Source organism: Molothrus aeneus, chromosome 29 (assembly GCF_037042795.1).
Source record: "Molothrus aeneus isolate 106 chromosome 29, BPBGC_Maene_1.0, whole genome shotgun sequence".
NCBI lineage: Eukaryota > Metazoa > Chordata > Aves > Passeriformes > Icteridae > Molothrus > Molothrus aeneus.
Genome location: NC_089674.1, coordinates 1,072,552 through 1,093,014, shown reverse-complemented (window position 1 = coordinate 1,093,014; position 20,463 = coordinate 1,072,552). Strand labels below are relative to the sequence as shown.

The window sequence follows — 20,463 nt, the reverse complement described above, 5'->3', positions numbered from 1 at the left end:
TCTCCTCTGGCCGCACCCCCTCGGTGACACCTTTGATGTGACGTCACACCCCGCAGCAGGGAGAAACGATCCTGGGGGCAACCGCGGGGTGACGTCACCTAGAGGGCCACGCCCACGCTGAGGGAGTCACACTGCTGGGGGCACAAGGACACGCCCCGTGTGACGTCACTCGGCCCGGGGTGGCACCAGAACCTCGGGGGTGGCACTAGGACCCGGGAGAAGGGAGGTCACCCAGCTCAATGGCGGCTGCCATCACCAGGCGCCGGAACTGCATTACCCATCACCCCCTCGCACATCCAGCTGACAGACAGCTCATCTGACCAATCATCATTGGTGCTTCCCCTAATGGGCGGGGACAGAGGTGCGAGCCAGCCAATGGGCGCGCGGGGCGGGCCGCGGCGCGGTGGGGGAAAGATGGCGGCGGCGGGCCGGTGGCGGGCCGTGCTGGTCCTGCTGGCCGTGCTGCTGGAGCTCGGCGGGACGGCGGCCGAGCAGACCGAGGAGCACCTCAAACGCGAGCACTCGCTGTCCAAGCCGTACCAGGGTGAGCGGGGAGGGCGGGCGGTGCTGGCGGACGGTGCCCGGTGACCGGTGCCGGTAGCCGGTACCGACGGTTCGTGTGGGCCGCAGGTGTTGGCTCGGCCAGCTCGGGGCTCTGGGACCTGCTGGGCAACGCCATGGTCATGACCCAGTTCATCCGCCTCACCCCCGACGTGCAGAGCAAGCAGGGAGCCGTGTGGAACCGAGTGGTGAGCGGGGGCCACCGGGAGAGGGGCGGGAGAGGAGGGGACCGGGATGGGATGGGATCCATGGGATGGGATGGAATCAAGGGGATAGGAGGGGATGGGATCAATGGGTTGGGATGGGATCCATGGGATGGGAGAGAGAGTCAGGATTGGGATTGGGATCAGGGCAGGAGAGAGTCGGGATCAAGACTGGGACTGGGGCAGGGTTAGGAGAGGGAGAAGGTCAGGCTCAGGATTGGGATCAGGGCAGGAGAGGCTCAGGATTGGGATCAGGATTGGGATCAGGGCAGGGTTAGGAGGGGGAGAGGGTCAGGAGAGGGATTCCCAAAGTGGGACTGGGATTCTCAAAACAGGAATCGGATTTTTCCTTGGAATTCCATCTCTCAAAAAACTGCCAGGGCTCCCTCAGAGCACAGAATTAATTGGCAGCTAATTAATAATTATTAATAATTGCAATTAGCAGCTGCTCCTGAGGTTTTCCTGCTGCTTTCCTGGATTTTGTTGGAGTCCTTCCCTCGGTGTTCAACCCTTGGGTGACAACCAATTTCCTGGGATTAATGACGGTTTTTTGGGATTAATGATGGGGGTTTTTTTGGGATTAATCGTCCAAGATTCGGAGAAGGGAGCCCAGGGCGTGGTGGGTGTGGAATTAGGGAATGCAGGATTGCTGAATTTCCCACTCTTTGTCCTCTCTGCCAGCCCTGTTACCTGCGGGACTGGGAGATGCAGGTGCACTTCAAGATCCACGGGCAAGGCAAGAAGAACCTCAACGGAGATGGATTCGCCATCTGGTACACCAAGGACAGGATGCAGCCAGGTCAGCACCGTCCCTGCCTCGGGACGGGGGCCTGGGGACACCCGGGACACCTTGGAGAGGCTTTGGGGACACCTTGGAAAGGGTTCGGGGACACCTTGGACAGGGCTTGGAGCAACCTGGACTTGGGGGACACCTTGGACACCTTGGGTAGGGCTTGGGGACACCATGGACGGGGCTTGGACAGGACTTGGGGACACCTGGGACACCTTGGGTAGGGTCTGGGGACACCGGGGACACCTTGGAGAGGCTTTGGGAACAGCTGGGACACCTCGGACAGGGCTTGGGGACACCTGGGACACCTTGGATATCTTGGATAGGGCTTGGGGGACACGTGGGACACCTTGGACAGGGCTTGGAGCAACCTGGGCTCATCCACAGGGGTGGGACTGGATGGTCCTTGAGGACTTTCCCAAGCAAGTGCCAAACTTCTTCCCTGAGCTTCCCAACCTTTTCCCAACGTTTCTTTTTCCCCTTCCAGGACCTGTTTTTGGGAGCAAGGACAACTTCCTGGGGCTGGGAGTGTTCGTGGACACGTATCCCAACGAGGAGAAGCAGCAGGAGGTGAGGGCCACCAGTGTCACAGGCAGCTCTTCGTCCTCAGAGCTCCTTCCTCCTCCTCTTCCTCCTCCTCTTCCCATTCTTCCTGTTCCACTTTTGTCAGGGAAATTGGGAGAGAGTTTTCGAGCTGAGCTCCAAAAAAAAAATCAAAAAAAGATCAACAAGAGCTTGAGAAGGACAAAAAGAGCTCCAAAGATCAAAAAGAGCTCAAAAAAAGGCAAAAGAGCTCCAAAAAGGTCAAAAAGAGATCTAAAAGGTCATGAAGATCTCCAAAGACCAAAAAAAGCTCCAAAAAGGTCAAAAAGAGCTCCAAAAAGGTCAAAAAGAGCTCCACAAAGACCAAAAGAGCTCCAAAAAGGTAAAAAAGAGTTCCAAAAGGACAAAAAGACCTCTAGAAGGTCAAAGAGAGCTCCAAAAACATCAAAAAGAGCTCCAAAAGATCAAAAAAAGCTCTAAAAAGGACAAAAAGAGATCTCAAAGGTCAAAAAGAGGTCCAAAGACCAAAAAAAGCCCCAAAAAGGTCAAAAAGAGCTCCAAAAAAGTCAAAACACCTCCAAAAGATCAGAAGGAGCTCCAAAAGATTGAAATGACCCCCAGAAAGACCAAAAGAGCTCCAAAAAGGACAAAAGGAGCTCCAAGAAGGAGAAAAAAAAGCAAATTCCCCGTGATTTTGGGCCCTGCTGGACTCTGTGACTGTGTTGCTCTCTCTTGCTTTGTGCTAATCCCGGAGGGCAGGCTCAGAAGAGGAGGTACAGCCCTGGAAACCAGGTACTGCCTCCCGCCGTCCCGCCCGGAGCTGCTCCCCGCTCCCGCGCGCGGGGGCCCCGGCAGAGGCTGCATGGAGCTGGCGCGGGGGCTCGGTGCCGGATCGCGGGAGACGATCCCGAGGGATGGACTTGGGGCCATCCCGGCGGTGTCTGAGGAGGTTTCTGGGGTTTGGGATCCACAGGGATGGACCTGGGGGTCATCCCGGTCGTTTCGGAGGTTTCTGGGGTTTGGGATCCACAGGGATGGACCTGGGGGTCATCCCGGTCGTTTCGGAGGTTTCTGGGGTTTGGGATCCACAGGGATGGACCTGGGGGTCATCCCGGTCGTTTCGGAGGTTTCTGGGGTTTGGGATCCACAGGGATGGACCTGGGGGTCATCCCGGTCGTTTCGGAGGTTTCTGGGGTTTGGGATCCACAGGGATGGACCTGGGGGTCATCCCGGTCGTTTCGGAGGTTTCTGGGGTTTGGGATCCACAGGGATGGACCTGGGGGTCATCCCGGTCGTTTCGGAGGTTTCTGGGGTTTGGGATCCACAGGGATGGACCTGGGGGTCATCCCGGTCGTTTCGGAGGTTTCCGGGGTTTGGGATCCACAGGGATGGACCTGGGGGTCATCCCGGTGGTTTCGGAGGTTTCTGGGGTTTGGGATCCACAGGGATGGACCTGGGGGTCATCCCGGTGGTTTCGGAGGTTTCTGGGGTTTGGGATCCACAGGGATGGACCTGGGGGTCATCCCGGCGGTTTCTGAGGTTTCTGGGGTTTGGGATCCACAGGGATGGAGCTCGGGATCATCCCGGTGGTTTCTGAGCAGATCATTTGGGATGAAGGACTTTGGGATCGTTCCAGTGTTGGTTGGAGAACTTTGGGATCGTTCCAGTGTTGGTTGGAGAACTTTGGGATCGTTCAGTGTTGTGTTGAGCAGATCTCTGTGGGTGAAGGACTTTGGGATCGTTCCAGTGTTGGTTGGAGAACTTTGGGGTCGTTCCAGTGTTGTGTTGAGCAGATCTCTGTGGGGTGAAGGACTTTGGGATCGTTCCAGTCTTGGTTGGAGAATTTTGGGGATCATTCCCATGTTGTGTTGAGCAGATCTCTGTGGGGTGAAGGATTTTGGGATCGTTCCAGTGTTGGTTGGAGAATTTTGGGGATCATTCCCATGTTGTGTTGAGCAGATCTCTGTGGGTGAAGGACTTTGGGATCGTTCCAGTGTTGGTTGGAGAACTTTGGGGATCATTCCCATGTTGTGTTGAGCAGATCTCTGTGGGGTGAAGGACTTTGGGATCGTTCCAGTGTTGGTTGGAGAACTTTGGGGATCATTCCCATGTTGTGTTGAGCAGATCTCTGTGGGGTGAAGGACTTTGGGATCGTTCCCACATTGCTTGAAGGACTTTGGGGTCGTGGTTGTAGAACTTTGGGATCACTCCAGTGGAGTCTGCCACCAGAGCTGACTCCTGTGGGGTGACAAACTTTGGGATCATTCCCATGTTGTGCTGAGCGGATCCCTGTGGGGTGAAGGACTTGGGGATCATTCCTGTGTTGGTTGGAGGACTTTGGGATCATGGAAGGACTTTGGGGTCATGGTTGGAGAACTTTGGGATCACTCTCAGCTCTTCCACCACGCTGGCTCCTGGTGGGTGAAGGATTTTGGGATCATTCCCATGTTGTGTTGAGCAGATCCCTGTGGGTGAAGGACTTTGGGGTCATGGTTGGAGAACTTTGGGATCACTCTGCTCTTCCACCGAGCTGACTCCTGGTGGGTGAAGGATTTTGGGATCATTCCAGTGTTGGTTGGAGAACTTTGGGATCATTCCCTTGCTGTTTGGAGCGGATCTCTGTGGGGTGAAGCACTTTGGGGTCATTCCCACATTGCTCGAAGGCCTTTGGGGTCGTGCTTGGAGAACTTTGGGATCACTCCGCTCTTGCACTGAGCACCCCCCTCCCCACCCCACCTCCCTTCCCAGCATCTCCCCGCCATCCCAAACCTCCTCCTCCAGGGATCCCAATCCCGTTTTTCCCCCCCTCTCCCCGGGCAGCGCGTGTTCCCCTACATCTCCGCCATGGTGAACAACGGCTCGCTGACCTACGACCACGACCGCGACGGGCGCCCCACCGAGCTGGGCGGCTGCACCGCCATGGTGCGCAACCTGCACCACGACACCTTCCTGGTCATCCGCTACGTCAAGCGGCGCCTCACGGTCAGCCGGGGGCTCCATGCGGGCTCTGGGGGGGTTTGGGGGCTCCACGTGGGATCTGGGGGGGATTTGGGGGCTCCAGGTGGGGTTCCCAAGTGGATTTGGGCCGCCATGGTGCACAACCTCCACCACGACGCCTTCCTGGTCATCCGCTACGTCAAGAGGGGGCTCACAGTCGGTTTGGGAGGTCCAGGTGGGATTCCCAAGTGGATTTGGGATTCCCGAGTGGATTTGGGGGTTCTAAGTGGGATTCCCGAGTGGATTTGGGATTCCCGAGTGGATTTGGGGGTTCCAGATGGGATTTGAGGGTTCCAGGTGTGATTCCCGAGTGGATTTGGGATTCCTGAGTGGATTTGGGGGTTCCAGATGGGATTTGAGGGTTCCAGGTGTGATTCCCGAGTGGATTTGGGATTCCTGAGTGGATTTGGGGGCTCCAGGTGGGATCTGGATGGGTTTGGGGGCTCCAGGTGGGGTTCCCAAGTGGATTTGGGGTTTACAGGTGGGATTCCTGAGTGGATTTGGTATTCCCAAGTGGATTTGGGATTCCTGAGTGGATTTGGGGGCTCCAGGTGGGATTCCAGAGTGGATTTGGGATTTTTTCCCCACACCTTCCCCTCCTACACCACGTCCTCTTGAGCACCAGCACCTCCCAACGCAAAAACCTTCACATCCTCCAGCTTTAACCTCAGCTCCTCAGCGTCTTCCTTGGATCCTAAACCTCAATTTTAACCCCAGTTTTAGCTTTTAAGGCGGTTCAGACCTCAATTTTAAGCCCAGCTTTAGCTCTTGAGGCGGTTCAGACCTCAATTTTAACCCCAGTTTTAGCTCTTAAGGCGGTTCAGACCTCAATTTTAACCCCAGTTTTAGCTCTTAAGGCAGTTCAAACCTCAATTTTAACCCCAGTTTTAGCTCTTAAGGCAGTTCAAACCTCAATTTTAAGCCCAGTTTTAGCTCTTAAGGCGGTTCAGACCTCAATTTTAAGCCCAGCTTTAGCTCTTGAGGCGGCTTTAAGCGCAGGGAGGGAGAGGCTCAGGCGGTTCCCTGGCAGGTGCTGATCGACATCGACGGCAAGCACGAGTGGCGGGACTGCATCGACGTCCCTGGCGTGCGCCTGCCCCGGGGCTACTACTTTGGGACATCCTCGGTCACCGGGGACCTGTCAGGTACGGCCCGGGGGCTCCCCGAGGGGATTTAGGGGCTTTGGGTGGGGTTCTCAGGTGGATTTGGGTTTTTTTTTTTGGCAGACAACCACGACATCATCTCGCTGAAGCTGTACCAGCTGACGGTGGAGCGGACGCCGGAGGAGGAGAAGCGGGATCGGGAAGTTTTCCTGCCCGTGGTGGACAACCTGAGGCTGCCGGGAAGTGAGTAGGGTTTGGGGAATGTCCCAATCCAAAATCCCATCCCAAAATCCAAAATCCCATCCCAAAATCCAAAGTCCAAAATCCCATCCCAAAATCCCAAACTCCCATCCCAAAATCCCAAACTCCCATCTCAAAATCCCATCCCAAGCTACCAAAGTCCCATATGGGAGTTTGGATCCCATCCCAAAATCCATATTTGGATCCCAGCCCAAAATCCCACACTCCCAGCCCAAAATCCCATCCAAAAATCTCAAACTCCCAAAACCCCAAATGTGGTCCTGCGTCCCACAGTGGAGGCACCACTGGAGCCCATGAGCGGCCTGGCCCTGTTCCTCATCCCCAAATCCCAAACTCCCACACTCTTATCCCGAAGTCTCAAACCCCAAAATCCCAACATTCCAAACTCCCATCCTAAACTCCCCAAACCCCAAATCCCTGTGTCCCACAGTGGAGGCGCCGCTGGAGCCCATGAGTGGCCTGGCCCTGTTCCTCATCCCCAAATCCCATCCTAAACCCCAAACCCCAAATCCCTGTGTCCCGCAGTGGAGGCACCACTGGAGCCCATGAGTGGCCTGGCCCTGTTCCTCATCCCCAAATCCCATCCTAAATCCCATCCCAAATCCCTGTGTCCCGCAGTGGAGGCGCCGCTGGAGCCCATGAGCGGCCTGGCCCTGTTCCTCATCGTCTTCTTCTCGCTGGTGGCCCTCGTGTTCGCCATTGTCATCGGCATCATCCTCTACAACAAGTGGCAGGAGCAGAGCCGCAAGCACTTCTACTGAGCCCAGACCCCTGGGGTGGCCCAGCCCGGGCTGGCGGTGGCCACGTCCCCATTGCCACCCGTGCCAGGGTGCCAGGGAGCCCCAAAGGACGGTGCCAGCCTGGCTGAGGGGTGCAGAGACTCCCCAGCGCTTCTCCCGTTGCTGTGGCCACCAGAGACTGCCCAGGTGCCACCATCCGGCTGTGGCCACCAGAACCCCCCTGGATGAGCCCCACTCCGGACTTTTGGCGGCCACATCCCCATTGCCACCTGTGCCAGGGCATCCAGGACCCCCCAAATGCCTGGCATGGGGACGGTGCCAGCCTGGCTGAGGGGTGCAGAGACTCCCCAGCGCTTCTCTCATTGCTGTGGCCACCAGAGCCCCTCCCGAGGAGCCCCACCCTGGCACGTACTGGTCACATCCCCATTGCCACCTGTGCCAGGGCATCCAGGACCCCCCAAATCCCTGCCATGGGGACGGTGCCAACCCAGCTGAGGGGTGCAGAGACTTCCCAGGTGCCACCATCCGGCTGTGGCCACCAGAACCCCCCCGGACGAGCCCCTCTGGGCCGGGACGAGCCCCTCCGGGCGCTGCTGCTGCTTTTCCCGGCTGGATGAACTGGAAGTGCCCCCTCCTCAGTTTTGGGGCTCCCCCTGCCCGTTTCCCAGCATGTGGCCACCCCTGCATGTCGTGTCCTGGGGCTGCTCCTACCTCAGGCTCTGCCAGCCACAGCGGGTGCCCAGCTTGCCTTGGGGGTGCCCTGGGCACTCAGGGGCTGGCATCGCCCTCCTCGCCAGGACCCACCAGGGTCCCAGCCCTGCACCCTTCCAGGATGGGCCCACCCCGGACAGGTGGTCCCCAGCGGGGTTTTGGTGGCCCCAGGGTGGTTTTTGGGTAGGTTTTGGTGGCCTCAGGATGGGGTTTTTGGGTGGGTTTTGGTGGCCTCAGGATGGGGTTTTTGGGTGGGTTTTGGTGGCCCCCAGGCTGGGGGAGGACTGGAGGGATTGTCCACGCTGGGAGCTGTTTGCAAGGAGAGTTTTCCCAGAGTTTTGTTTTCTTTTTTGGGCCGATCTGGTGGCGTGTGCCTTGCCTGGAGCTGTGCCCAGGTCCCCGGAGGGTGAGGAGGGGACTGAGGGGATTGTCCATGCTGGCACTGGGGAGCTGGGAGCTGTTTCCAAGGAGAGTTTTCCTGGAGTTTTGTCTCTTTTTGTCGTGTCTGGGCCTACGGGGAGGGGTCTCTGAGGGTCCCAGTCCCATTTCTTGGGGTTTTAGGGTTATGGGGAGGGGTTTCTGAGGGTCCCTGTCCTATTTCTGGGGTGCTCAGGTTTATGGGGAGGGGTCTCTGGGGGTCCCTGTCCCATTTCTGGTGGCCCCAGTCCATAGGGAGGGGTCTCTGGGGGTCCCAGCCCCACTTTTGGGGGGATTTGTGTGGGTGGCGAGTGACACATGGGGACAGCAGAGATCAGCCACAGCATTTGGTGGCATTTTTGCCAATTTTATTTTGTCCCTTACCTCGAGCAGACAGCGGGGGATTCCCCGCTGGTGTCCGCCGTCCGTCCGTCCCTCCCTCCCTCCCTCCCTCCGGGCCAGTCGCGGCGCAGGGGCGATCCCGGGGCTCCGGTGCCGGGCTGGGGGTGGCTCCAGGACATTCCGGGGCTCCGGTGCCGGACCGGGGAGACTCCGGGGCCATCCCGGGGCTCCGGTGCTGGGCTGGGGGTGATTCCAGGACACTCCCGGGGCTCCGCCGCCGCTCCCATCGCTGGAACCGCACTAACCAGGGCATCTTTGGGGTCACTCCAGCCTCTCACCCACCCACGCCGTGCCCACTGCCGGACGGTGGAGGTGACACCAATTGTACCGAATAACCAATCCCGTGGTATTTACGTTGGTTTTCAGCCCGTTTGGAGCTGCCGCGCTCGCTCCGGGTCCCCCATTGCGGCCCGGCCCCGGCGGCTCTCCCGCCGCCCGAGCTGAGAACCTCAATCAATCATTTTTGGGGCTGGACCCCATTGGCTGCCGCCGGCCGGGGCGGGGCTTACGGGGTACATAAGGGACGGGAAGGCGCGCGTCCCTCAGAGCTGCTACCGCCGATCGTCAGGTGTGACTTCGCCATGGCTGCCGCGCTCCAGCCCCTCCGTGCCCTCCGCCGCGCTGCGGTGGAGCCCCGCGCCCGCCGCCTGCACCTCAGCGCCGCCCGGTACGACCGGGACACCGGGGGATGTGCAGGGATGCTTGGGAGGGAGGTGGGAGCAGCGCCCGCCGCGCTCCGCCCGTCCGGTGCGCTGAGGGCTGTGGGGGGGGAGGCCCGGCCCGGTTCGGTTCGGTCGGTCCCCGGGCCGGGGTCGCGGCTCGTTTGGCCCCGGCAGTTCTGGGGTGGCGGGCGGGCCCCCAGCGGCTGCGGCGGGAGCTGCAGGCTGATGAAATCCCGCGGCCGCCTTGCGTGGGAGTGCGGGGCTGCCCCGGCACGGGGGGAGCGAGATCGCCTCAGAGCGGGGCTGCCCCGGCGTGAGGGGAATGGAGATCCCTCGGCCTGAGGGGGACAGAGATCGCCTCGCACCGGGGCTCCTCCGGGGCCAGGGGGACAGAGGTATCCGGGATGAGGGGGACACAGATCGCCTCACACCGGGGCTGCCACGGCGTGAGGGGAACGAAGACACCCCGGGGTGACAGAGACCGCCCGATCATCCCCCAGAATGAGGGGGACAGAGATCCCCTGAGAGAGAAAGAAGGAGACCACCCCTCCCCTCTTCTTGATTATTCCTTGGCATGAGGGGGACAGAGAGCCCAGAACATTCCGTGAGGTGACAGGGACAGAGACCACCCTGAGCACTCCTGGTGTGACAGGGACAGAGACCCCTGAGCGTCTCACCCTGCTCCAAACAATGTTTGGACAACATCCCCAGGGTTGCACAGGGCAGGATTTTGGGGTGTAATCAACGATCCAGGTGGACCCAGCTCCAGATATTCCAGTTCTGCCCCATGTGGCCCCAGCTTTGATGCTGGAACCGAGCCTAAAACGTGACCGAGCACAGAGGTGCCAAAGGCCCTGATAAAGCACAAGCGATGGAGCTTTTGCCCTCCTGGTTTCCTGCTCCATCCTGCCCGGGGTTGGCAGCGGAGTGCCCGGGGCTGTGCTGACCCTTTTCCCTTTTCCCCCCGGGTTTCCTGCCCGGTCCTGCCGGGGTTCGGGGCTGTGCTGACCCTTTCCCTTTTCCCCCCGGGTTTCCTGCCGGGGTTCGGGGCTGTGCTGACCCTTTCCCTGTTCCCCCCGGGTTTCCTGCCCGGTCCTGCCGGGGTTCGGGGCTGTGCTGACGCTGTTCCCGGGCAGGGGGGACGCCGTGGTGATCTCGGGGCGGAAGCTGGCGCGGCAGATCCGGCAGGAGGCGCGGCACGAGGTGCAGCAGTGGGTGGCTGCCGGCAACAGGAGGCCGCACCTGAGCGTGGTGCTGGTGGGGGAAAACCCGGCCAGCCACTCGTACGTGCTCAACAAAACCAAAGCAGCCGCTGATGTGGGTGAGTGGGAGCTTTCCTTCCCAGTTTGGTTGGGAATCCTCGATGCTGGGAGCTTTTTTTTTGGGATGTACCCACCTGTTGGTTTTTGGGTTTCACCCAGAATTTGGGTTCTTGTGGCTGCCCGGTTGTACTGGGGTGTGGTTGGATGTGATCAGTTGGATCCTTCAGGGGAGGATTGGGGTTTTTCAGCTTTCCCAGAGCCATAAAAAGCACAGGAGGGGATTTTTAGCCTCCTTTTCCCCATCTGCCTGGGACACAGCCCCTGTTCAGCAGCTCTCTGGCTCCATCCTGCAGTCTAAGGTCCTGCTCGGGGTTAGGGCAATAAGTGGTGTCTTTTAACCTGGGTCTGAACAGCTGAAGCTGCTTTTGGAGCTGGGATTTTGAGGCAAACATCCCTTTTTTACTGTGTCCAGAGGCCATGTGGTTTTATTTTTGTGGCCACTGTCTCAGGCCAAGTGGTTTTATTTTCATGGCAGCAGCCTTTGCTTGGGTTTCTTTGTGCTCTGGCAGCGTCCCAAAGCCCCCTTCCCAGGCCAGCAGCCCCATAAAATCATCCTCAACAACAAATCCCAAATCCCAAGGCCTGTGAAGGTCTCTCCAGCCTGGGAGCTGCACAAACCCTTCCATGCTCTGCGGGCACCTCCCACATTTAGCCAGCCAACAAAACAGGGTGAAAAATGCACAAAATATGGAGAATTCACTCTTTTGTGCCTGACTGCCACCATGGATTTGGCGATTGCAGGGATCAGCAGCGAGACCATCCTCAGGCCAGCCTCCATCAGCGAGGAGGAGCTGCTGGAGCTCATTGCCAAACTCAACAGCGACACGGCCGTGGACGGGCTCCTGGTGCAGCTCCCCCTGCCTGGTGAGCAGCTCAGTTCCCCTCCTGCATTCCCAGAGAGCTCCCAAGGGGGGGACCCTGCCCTGCTCCTCCCCCTCAGCAGCAGCTGCCCGCAGGGTTCAGTCTCTGGCTCGTGGCAGCCGTTCCTGTGTGGCACTGTCAGCTCCCCCAGCTGGGTGTGCGTGGCCTTGGGTTGCCTGATAAATGCCCTCAGTGTGAGCAGGGCTGGCACTGCACGGCGTTCAGTGCCTGTGCTGGGAGCTGCCACTGGGAGGGCTGGGGACAGCCAGGCCCCACGCTCTGCAGGGGCTGAGCTCAGGGCCAGGGTCAGGATTGCAGCTCAGGCTCAGAGCTGCACTTTGGGGCTGCAATCCCAGCTCAGGGCTCGGGGTCAGAGCTGCACTTTGGGGCTGGAATTCCAGTTTGGGGCAGGGGGTTGAAATTCCAGCTCAGGGTCAGAGCTCCAGTTTGGGGCTGTAATTCCAGTTTGGGGCTGGGGGTTGAAATTCCAGCTCAGGGTCAGAGCTGCACTTTGGGGCTGCAATTCCAGCTTGGGGCTTGGGGTTGAAATTCCAGCTCAGGGCTCGGGGTCAGAGCTCCAGTTTGGAGCCACAATTCCAGCTCAGGGTCACAATTGCAGCTCAAGGCTTATGGTCCCAAGTCCAGTTTGGGGTCCCAAGTCCAGTTTGGGGTCCCAATTCCAGCTCAAGGTTTAAGGTCAGAGCTCCAGTTTAAGGTTGCAGTTCCAGCTTGGGGTTCAAGGTCACAGCTCCAGTTTGGGGTGACAATTCCAGGTCAGGGCTCAGGGTCACCGTTCCAGTTTGGGGTCACCGTTCCAGTTTGGGGTCACCATTCCAGTTTGGGGTCACCATTCCAGTTTGGGGTCACCATTCCAGCTCAGGGTCACAATTCCAGCTGAAGGCTCAGGGTCAGAGCTCCCGTTTGGGGTCCGGGCTCCATCCCAGGGCTCAGGGCCCCGGTCCCAGCTGGCAGCACATCTGGCAGCACATCTGGCAGCCCAGCCCAGCCCAGCTGTGGCCCTGCCCTCTGCAGAGCACATCGACGAGCGCCGGGTGTGCAACGCCGTGAGCCCGCACAAGGACGTGGACGGGTTCCACGTGCTCAACGTGGGCAGGATGTGCCTGGACCAGGACTCCATGCTGCCCGCCACGCCCCGCGGCGTCTGGGAGATCATCCAGAGGACAGGTGAGGCCTCCTGGGCATCCTGGGCATTCCTGGGCATTCCTGGGCATTCCTGCTCAGGTGAGGGCTCCTGGGCATTCTGGGCATTCCTGGGCATTCCTGCTCAGGTGAGGCCTCCTGGGCATTCCTGGGCATTCCTGCTCAGGTGAGGCCTCCTGGGCATTCCTGGGCATTCCTGCTCAGGTGAGGCCTCCTGGGCATCCTGGGCATCCTGGGCATTCCTGCTCAGGACACCAGGGACAGCGTGGCCAGGGACCAGGGAGGGATTGTTCTGTCCTGGGAGGGACATCAGGGACAGGGAGGGATTGTCCTGCTCTGCTCTAAGGTGGCCTGAGCTCAAAACTCACCCAGTTTTGGGCTGTGCAGGGCACCCAGGGATGCCCAGGGTGGGATTTTGGGGTGCCTGTTCAAGGCTGTCAGGGTGGATTTTGGGGTGTCTGTGCTGGGCTCTCAGGGTGGGATTTTGGGGTGTCTGTTCAGGGCTCTCAGGGTGGATTTTGGGGTTGCTGTTCTGGGCTCTCAGGGTGGATTTTGGGGTTCCTATTCAGGGCTCTCAGGGTGGATTTTGGGGTGCTGTTCTGGGCTCTCAGGGTGATTTTGGGGTGCTGTTCTGGGCTCTCAGGGTGGGCTCAGCTGTCCCTCCCAGCCCAGGGCCGTGTGTGAGGCCGTGCTCTGTGCCCTGCAGGGATCCCCACGCTGGGCAGGAACGTGGTGGTGGCGGGCAGGTCCAAGAACGTGGGCATGCCCATCGCCATGCTGCTGCACACCGACGGCAGCCACGAGCGCCCCGGAGGTAGGGCAGGGGCACCGCGGGGAAAGAACCTCCCAGAGCTCCCCTGGCCCCTCCCAGAGCTGCCCTGGCCCCTCCCAGAGCTCCCTTGGACCCTCCCAGAGCTGCCCTGGCCCCTCCCAGAGCTGCCCTGGTGAAATCATCCTCAGTGTGGCCTCGGGATGCCAGGGTTGTTCAGGGCAATGGTCTGGAAAGGTCTCCAGGGTGATGAGACCCAGCCATCCCTCAGCCACGGGCACCGCAGCCCCCAGTGCCACGTCCACGCGTGTTCTGGACAATTCCAGGGCTGGGGACTCCTCCCTTTCTCTGCGTGGCCTCTTCCAATATTTTACAACCTTTCCATGATGGATTTTTTCCCCATACCCAGCCCTAAACCTCTCCTCCACAGCTTGAGGCTGGTTTGTTTCCTGGAGCAGAGCCTGGCCCTGCCCTGGCTCCTCCCTCCTGTCCCCATGGAGTTGTGGAGAGCCAGAAGGGCCCCCCTGAGCTCCTTCAGCATCTCCAGGTCCTGTTCCACCCCTGAGCCTCCTGAGCCTCCTTCCTCATCTCCAGGTCCTGTTCCATCCCTCACCTTCCTTCAGCATCTCCTTGTCCTGTTCCACCTCCTGAACCTTCTCCAGCATCTCCAGGTCCTGTTCCACCCCAAATCCCTGCCTGTCCCTCGAGGCTGATCCTGGGGCTCACCAGCAGCCCCTGATGTTCCTGAGGAGCACCTTGGAGCAAAGCAGGGGACCTGGCTGGGTTTGGGTGCTGAATGCTGTGAATTTGGGTGCTGGCTGGGAATTCCTGGCCTGCGGGAATGTGAGTGACCAAATTCTTCTTTGCTGAAAAAAGCAAAAGGCCCAGAAGTTTCTCTCCCAAATTAAGCACAAAGATCCTCACAGGACCTGTGGGGCTTCACCCCAGACCTGGGGCTGCCAGCTGGGCAGAGGCTGAGGTCTGGCCTGGGTAATTCAGTAGGAAAGGAGCAGAACAAAGGAAAATTCCCTTTTGTGGGGTGTTTCAGCAGGAGCAAAACCCTCTTGCCCTCAGCTCAGCTTTCCTCTGTAAGAAAGAGAACAATTTGTTATCTTCTATTAAAACCTCTCTGTTTCCAGCAGTAGCTCAGAAGCCTCCAGGGCAGCTGGGCTGTGCTGGGCTCGCTCAGGGTCGCTCCTGGTGTCCCTTGTGCCCGCAGGCGACGCCACGGTGACGATCTCGCACCGCTACACGCCCAAGGAGCAGCTGAAGCAGCACACGATCCGCGCCGACATCGTGGTGGCTGCTGCAGGTCAGCCTCAGCAGGGCTGGGATGTTCTGGAAGGGACTGGGGTGTCCTGGGGTGTCCCGGCCTCGGGTTTTGGGGTTCTGCCTCTGCAATGGGGGCAGCAGCACCTGGCAGGGGCACCTGAGCACAGCTGGGCAGAGCTGGGGAGTCTTGGGGTGGGAAGGAGCCCAGCAGGGTCCTGGATGCAGCCCCTGGCTCTGCACAGCACCCCAGAATCCCTCCCTGGGAGCTGCACAGACACCCCAAAATCCACCCTGTGATCCCTGCACAGACACCCCAAAATGCACCCTGAGAGCCCTGCACAGACACCCCAAAATCCCACCCTGTAATCCCTGCACAGACACCCCAAAATCCACCCTGAGATCCCTGCACAGACACCCCAACATCCCACCCTGTGATCCCTGCACAGACACCCCAAAATCCACCCTGTAATCCCTGCACAGACACCCCAACATCCCACCCTGAGATCCCTGCACAGACACCCCAAAATCCACCCTGTGATCCCTGCACAGACACCCCAACATCCACCCTGTAATCCCTGCACAGACACCCCAACATCCACCCTGTGATCCCTGCACAGCACCCCAAAACCCCTCCCTGAGAACATTGGAATGAGGGGGATCAGGGGGTGCATTTGCATTTCTTAGGATGCTCTAGATTGGAAGAAACCCCTTCGGATTCCTGAATCCAGTAATGCTGGGGAGGCAGGAAATCCCGGCTGGGCTGGGGCGCTGGGCTCAGGGGACGTGGAGCCCCGCCGAGGGTCAGGGGGTTTTGTGCTCTCCAGGCATCCCCAACCTGATCACGGCCGATATGGTCAAGGAGGGCGCGGCCGTCATCGACGTGGGCATCACCCGCGTGCAGGACCCGCTCACGGCCCGGCCCCGCCTCGTGGGCGACGTGGACTTCGAAGGTGAGGAGGGCTCAGGATCAGCTCCTGGGGTCAGGATCAGCTCCCTGGGGCTCAGGATCAGCTCTTTAAGCTCAGGATCAGCTCCCTGGGCTCAGGATCAGCTCCTGGGGCTCAGGATCAGCTCCTGGGCTCAGGATGAGCTCTCGAGGCTCAGGATCAGCTCTTGGGGCTCAGGATCAGCTCCCTGGGCTCAGGATCAGCTCCTTGGGCTCAGGATCAGCTCCCTGGGCTCAGGATCAGCTCTTTAAGCTCAGGATCAGCTCTTTAAGCTCAGGATCAGCTCCTGGGCTCAGGATCAGCTCCTGGGCTCAGGATCAACTCTCTAGGCTCAGGATCAGCTCCTTGGGCTCAGGATCAGCTCTTTAAGCTCAGGATCAGCTCCCTGGGGCTCAGGATCAGCTCCCTGGGGCTCAGGATCAGCTCCTTGGGCTCAGGATCAGCTCTTTAAGCTCAGGATCAGCTCTTTAAGCTCAGGATCAGCTCCTTGGGCTCAGGATCAGCTCTCGAGGCTCAGGATCAGCTCCTTGGGCTCAGGATCAGCTCTTGGGGCTCAGGATCAGCTCCTTGGGCTCAGGATCAGCTCTTTAAGCTCAGGATCAGCTCCCTGGGGCTCAGGATCAGCTCCCTGGGGCTCAGGATCAGCTCCTTGGGCTCAGGATCAGCTCTTTAAGCTCAGGATCAGCTCCTTGGGCTCAGGATCAGCTCTTTAAGCTCAGGATCAGCTCCTTGGGCTCAGGATCAGCTCTTTAAGCTCAGGATCAGCTCCCTGGGGCTCAGGATCAGCTCCTTGGGCTCAGGATCAGCTCCTTGGGCTCAGGATCAGCTCTTGGGCTCAGGATCAGCTCCTTGGGCTCAGGATCAGCTCCTTGGGCTCAGGATCAGCTCTTTAAGCTCAGGATCAGCTCTTTAAGCTCAGGATCAGCTCCTTGGGCTCAGGATCAGCTCTCGAGGCTCAGGATCAGCTCCCTGGGGCTCAGGATCAGCTCCCTGGGCTCAGGATCAGCTCCCTGGGGCTCAGGATCAGCTCCTTGGGCTCAGGATCAGCTCTTTAAGCTCAGGATCAGCTCCCTGGGGCTCAGGATCAGCTCCTTGGGCTCAGGATCAGCTCCTGGGCTCAGGATCAGCTTTAGTGGGCACTGGGGAGGGGACAAAGCCTGGTTTGTGTCACTGAGCTTGGGGACATTCCATGGGGAAGCTGCAGAGGAGCCTCAGCAGTTGGGTCTCTGCCTCTGCTCCAACCCTGGGCTTGGATTTGCCATTTCTGTGCTAAAAATCAGCTTTTAGGCCTGGCTTTCAGTGCTTTTAGGCCCTGGTGCTTTCTGGCCCAGCTTTTTGCTGCTTTTGGGTCTGTTTGTTTGGCACTTGCAGATTTTGGTGCTTTTGGGCCCAGATTTTGGTGCTTTTGGGCCCAGATTTTGGTGCTTTTGGGCCTGGCTTGGTGCTTTTGGGCCTGGCTTTTTGGTGTATTTGGGCCCAGCTTTTTGCTACTTTATGGCCTGGCTTTTGGTCTTTCCAGAGCTCTGTGCTTTTAGGCCTGGCTTTTTGCTGTTTTGGACCTTTGTGCTTCCAGGCCTGGCTTGGTGCTTTTCCCCACCTCGGCCTCCACACCCAGGCTGGGCCTTGCCCCCTGTCCAGCCCCCATTCCTAAAGCTTAATCCCGACAGAACCTGCGTGGCTTTAGGCTGGGGAGCCTGGCCTGGCCCTTAAGCCGAGCTTTTCCCCTCAGGGGTGAGGAAGAAGGCGAGTTACATCACGCCGGTGCCCGGCGGCGTGGGGCCCATGACGGTGGCCATGCTGATGAAGAACACGATCATCGCTGCCAAGAAACTGCTGAGGCCCTGCGAGCCCCGGGCCCTGCCCGCCTAAACAGAGCCGGGCTTAACCAGGGGGCCCTCAGAGCCGGGCTTAACCAGGGATCCCTCAGAGCCGGGCTTAACAGGGATCCCTCTCAACACCATCATCGCTGCCAAGAAACTCTGAGGGCTTGAGGCTCTGCCTGCCTAAACAGAGCTGGGTTTAATGAGGGGTCCCTCAGAGCTGGGTTTAACGAGGGGTCCCTCAGAGCTGGGTTTAATGAGGGGTCCCTCAGAGCCAGGCTTATCAAGGGGTCCCTCTGAACACCACCATGGCTGCCAAGAAGCTGCTGAAACCCTGGGAGCTCCAGGCTCTGCCTGCCTGAACAGAGCTGGGCTTAACCAGGGGCCCCTCAGAGCCAGGCCTAAGGAGGCCCCTCAGAGCCAGGCCTAAGGAGGCCCCTCAGAGCCAGGCCTAGGCAGCCATTGCAGCCGACAGGAAATGCAATATTTCAATGTTTGTTATTTATTGTCCTGCACCTGGGGCTTTCCCCAGCCTGGGCTCACAGGCGGGGCTGAGCTGGGATTACCCAAACTCCCCCTGCTTGTGTTAGAGCTGGGATTATCCAAACTCCCCCTGCTTGTGTTAGAGCTGGGACTACCCAAACTCCCCCTGCTTGTGTTAGAGCTGGGATTATCCAAACTCCCCCTGCTTGTGTTAGAGCTGGGATTATCCAAACTCCCCCTGCTTTGTATCCACACTCCTGCTTTGTGTTTGAGCTGGGATTACCCATGCTCAGCTTTGTGTTTGAGCTGGGATCAGCTGCCCTGCTCCCACAGGAGCTGTTTGGATCCTGGCGCTCCCAGTTCCCCCTCAGGGCTGGATCTGTAGTTTGAACTCTTCTCTAGAGGAATTACTTGAAAAAACAAATTCAAAATAAAGCCATACTTTAGTCCTGGGCCTGTGCAGGCCTGGGCTGGTGTAGCCTGTTCTAGAGTGCAGCTAGGCTGGGCTTTTCTCACTCCTTGGATTGATGGGGAATGTTTAAAGCCTGTTCTAGGCCGGGCTTTTCTCACTCTTTGGATTAAGGGGGAATGTTTAAAGCCTGTTCTAGGCCGGGCTTTTCTCACTCTTTGGATTAAGGGGGAATGTTTAAAGCCTGTTCTAGGCCGGGCTTTTCTCACTCCTTGGATTGATGGGGAATGTTTAAAGCCTGTTCTAGGCCGGGCTTTTCTCACTCCTTGGATTGATGGGGAATGTTTAAAGCCTGTTCTAGGCCGGGCTTTTCTCACTCCTTGCACTGATGGGGAATGTCCAAACCCTGCTCTGTAACCAAAGAGCAGCTGGGGCCGGGCTCTCCTGCCCCGTGTGTGAAGGGGGAGCAGCGCAGGCGGCCTCAATAAATGTGAGAAAACCAAAACATTTCCTTTGTGTGCCCTGGAATGATGAGTTTTGATAAGAACTGGATTTTGTAATCATTTATAATATTTAAATAATGTGATTATTGCAGGTCTGGAAAGGAGCAGGGCTTGGGTTTAAAGCCTATATAGAATGAGATATTTTAATATCTCTATATAATTATTGATATATATTCTCTATATAATTATATATTCTATATTTCTATATAATTATATAGAAATATATTCCATATTTCTATATAATTATCTATAATTTATATTTATATATAATTATAAATTATATTTATGTATATAATTATATATATTTATATAATGACATCTTTTTTATATATAACTATATGTAATTGTATATCTTTATATATAATATAGACTATAAACTTTTATATTTATATATAATTATATTGATCTTTTATACTCATAATTATATACATAAATTATATAATTATATATATTTATATTTATATATAATTCTATTTTATGTTTCTATATATAATTTTATATTTCATATTTTATTATATATTTTATATAATTCCCTTTTACATTTTTATATATATTTATTTTATATCGAGAATATTTATAGATATAATTATATATTTTATATATAATTATATATGATATATTTTATATCTAGAATATTTATATATATATATATATATATATAATTATATATTTTTAAAAATAGAAATATTTATTATTTTTAGGGCCCAGAGGGCCCCTCCTGGCCCAAGCCTGGGAAGAATTTTGGGTTTCCCCAATGAAGCACAGGAGGGCTCGGGCTGTGGGAAGTTTTTATTGGGTTGTGTCACGAGAAATCCAACCTGGTCCAGCGCTGGAGGCTGAGACTGCTCCAAAAACCCCAAAACCTGGGGGGACCTCGCCCAAAAGGGACAAACTGAGCCACAGAGCCGAGCTCTGCCCAGGGCGAGAACGAAACCGGGCTTAAAACCTCAAACCTGCCTGGAGCACGCTGCAGAGAGAGCGAGTTAAACCGGGCTTAAAACCTCAAACCTGCCTGGAGCACGCTGCAGAGAGAGCGAGTTAAACCGGGCTTAAAACCTCAAACCTGCCTGGAGCACGCTGCAGAGAGAGCGAGTTAAACCGGGCTTAAAACCTCAAACCTGCCTGGAGCACGCTGCAGAGAGAGCGAGTTAAACCGGGCTTAAAACCTTAAACCTGCCTGGAGCACGCTGCAGAGAGAGTGAGTTAAACCGGGCTTAAAACCTCAAACCTGCCTGGAGCACGCTGCAGAGAGAGCGAGTTAAACCGGGCTTAAAACCTCAAACCTGCCTGGAGCACGCTGCAGAGAGAGCGAGTTAAACCGGGCTTAAAACCTCAAACCTGCCTGGAGCACGCTGCAGAGAGAGCGAGTTAAACCGGGCTTAAAACCTTAAACCTGCCTGGAGCACGCTGCAGAGAGAGTGAGTTAAACCGGGCTTAAAACCTTAAACCTGCCCAGAGCCCTGGGCAGCAGGGAAAGAATTAAACCAGGATTAAGACTTTAGACCTGCCCGGAGCACTCTGCACCC

At 57.3% G+C, this 20,463-nt stretch overlaps 2 protein-coding genes across 3 annotated transcripts; both read left to right on the top strand.

Annotated features, from left to right (window-relative positions):
• Positions 1-385: 385 nt before the first annotated feature.
• LMAN2L (lectin, mannose binding 2 like) lies at positions 386-8,392 on the top strand. Of its 2 annotated transcripts, XM_066567387.1 has the most exons (9): positions 386-544; positions 631-749; positions 1,446-1,563; positions 2,042-2,124; positions 2,857-2,889; positions 4,918-5,079; positions 6,125-6,239; positions 6,321-6,440; positions 7,077-8,392. In XM_066567387.1, exons 1-9 carry the CDS (start codon positions 415-417, stop codon positions 7,217-7,219), a joined length of 1,023 nt encoding a protein of 340 aa, XP_066423484.1. In that variant the 5' UTR covers positions 386-414; the 3' UTR covers positions 7,220-8,392. The 2 variants fall into 2 exon arrangements, with proteins under 2 accessions (XP_066423484.1, XP_066423485.1); XM_066567388.1 differs by lacking the exon at positions 2,857-2,889.
• Positions 8,393-9,289: 897 nt separating this feature from the next.
• MTHFD2 (methylenetetrahydrofolate dehydrogenase (NADP+ dependent) 2, methenyltetrahydrofolate cyclohydrolase) lies at positions 9,290-18,941 on the top strand. The gene is made up of 8 exons (XM_066567443.1): positions 9,290-9,395; positions 10,527-10,711; positions 11,454-11,576; positions 12,606-12,758; positions 13,441-13,548; positions 14,723-14,815; positions 15,600-15,725; positions 17,452-18,941. The coding sequence occupies exons 1-8, from the start codon at positions 9,310-9,312 to the stop codon at positions 17,589-17,591; spliced, it is 1,014 nt and encodes a 337-aa protein (XP_066423540.1). The 5' UTR covers positions 9,290-9,309; the 3' UTR covers positions 17,592-18,941.
• Positions 18,942-20,463: the final 1,522 nt, after the last annotated feature.

Coding starts and splice junctions, on each gene's coding strand:
- LMAN2L (XM_066567387.1), top strand. CDS start 415: ATGGCGGCGGCGGGCCGGTGGCGGGCCGTGCTGGTCCTGCTGGCCGTG. Junction 750..1,445: donor GAGCCGTGTGGAACCGAGTG/GTGAGCGGGGGC, acceptor CCTCTCTGCCAG/CCCTGTTACCTGCGGGACTG. Junction 5,080..6,124: donor ACGTCAAGCGGCGCCTCACG/GTCAGCCGGGGG, acceptor GTTCCCTGGCAG/GTGCTGATCGACATCGACGG.
- MTHFD2 (XM_066567443.1), top strand. CDS start 9,310: ATGGCTGCCGCGCTCCAGCCCCTCCGTGCCCTCCGCCGCGCTGCGGTG. Junction 10,712..11,453: donor CAAAGCAGCCGCTGATGTGG/GTGAGTGGGAGC, acceptor TGGCGATTGCAG/GGATCAGCAGCGAGACCATC. Junction 13,549..14,722: donor CAGCCACGAGCGCCCCGGAG/GTAGGGCAGGGG, acceptor TTGTGCCCGCAG/GCGACGCCACGGTGACGATC.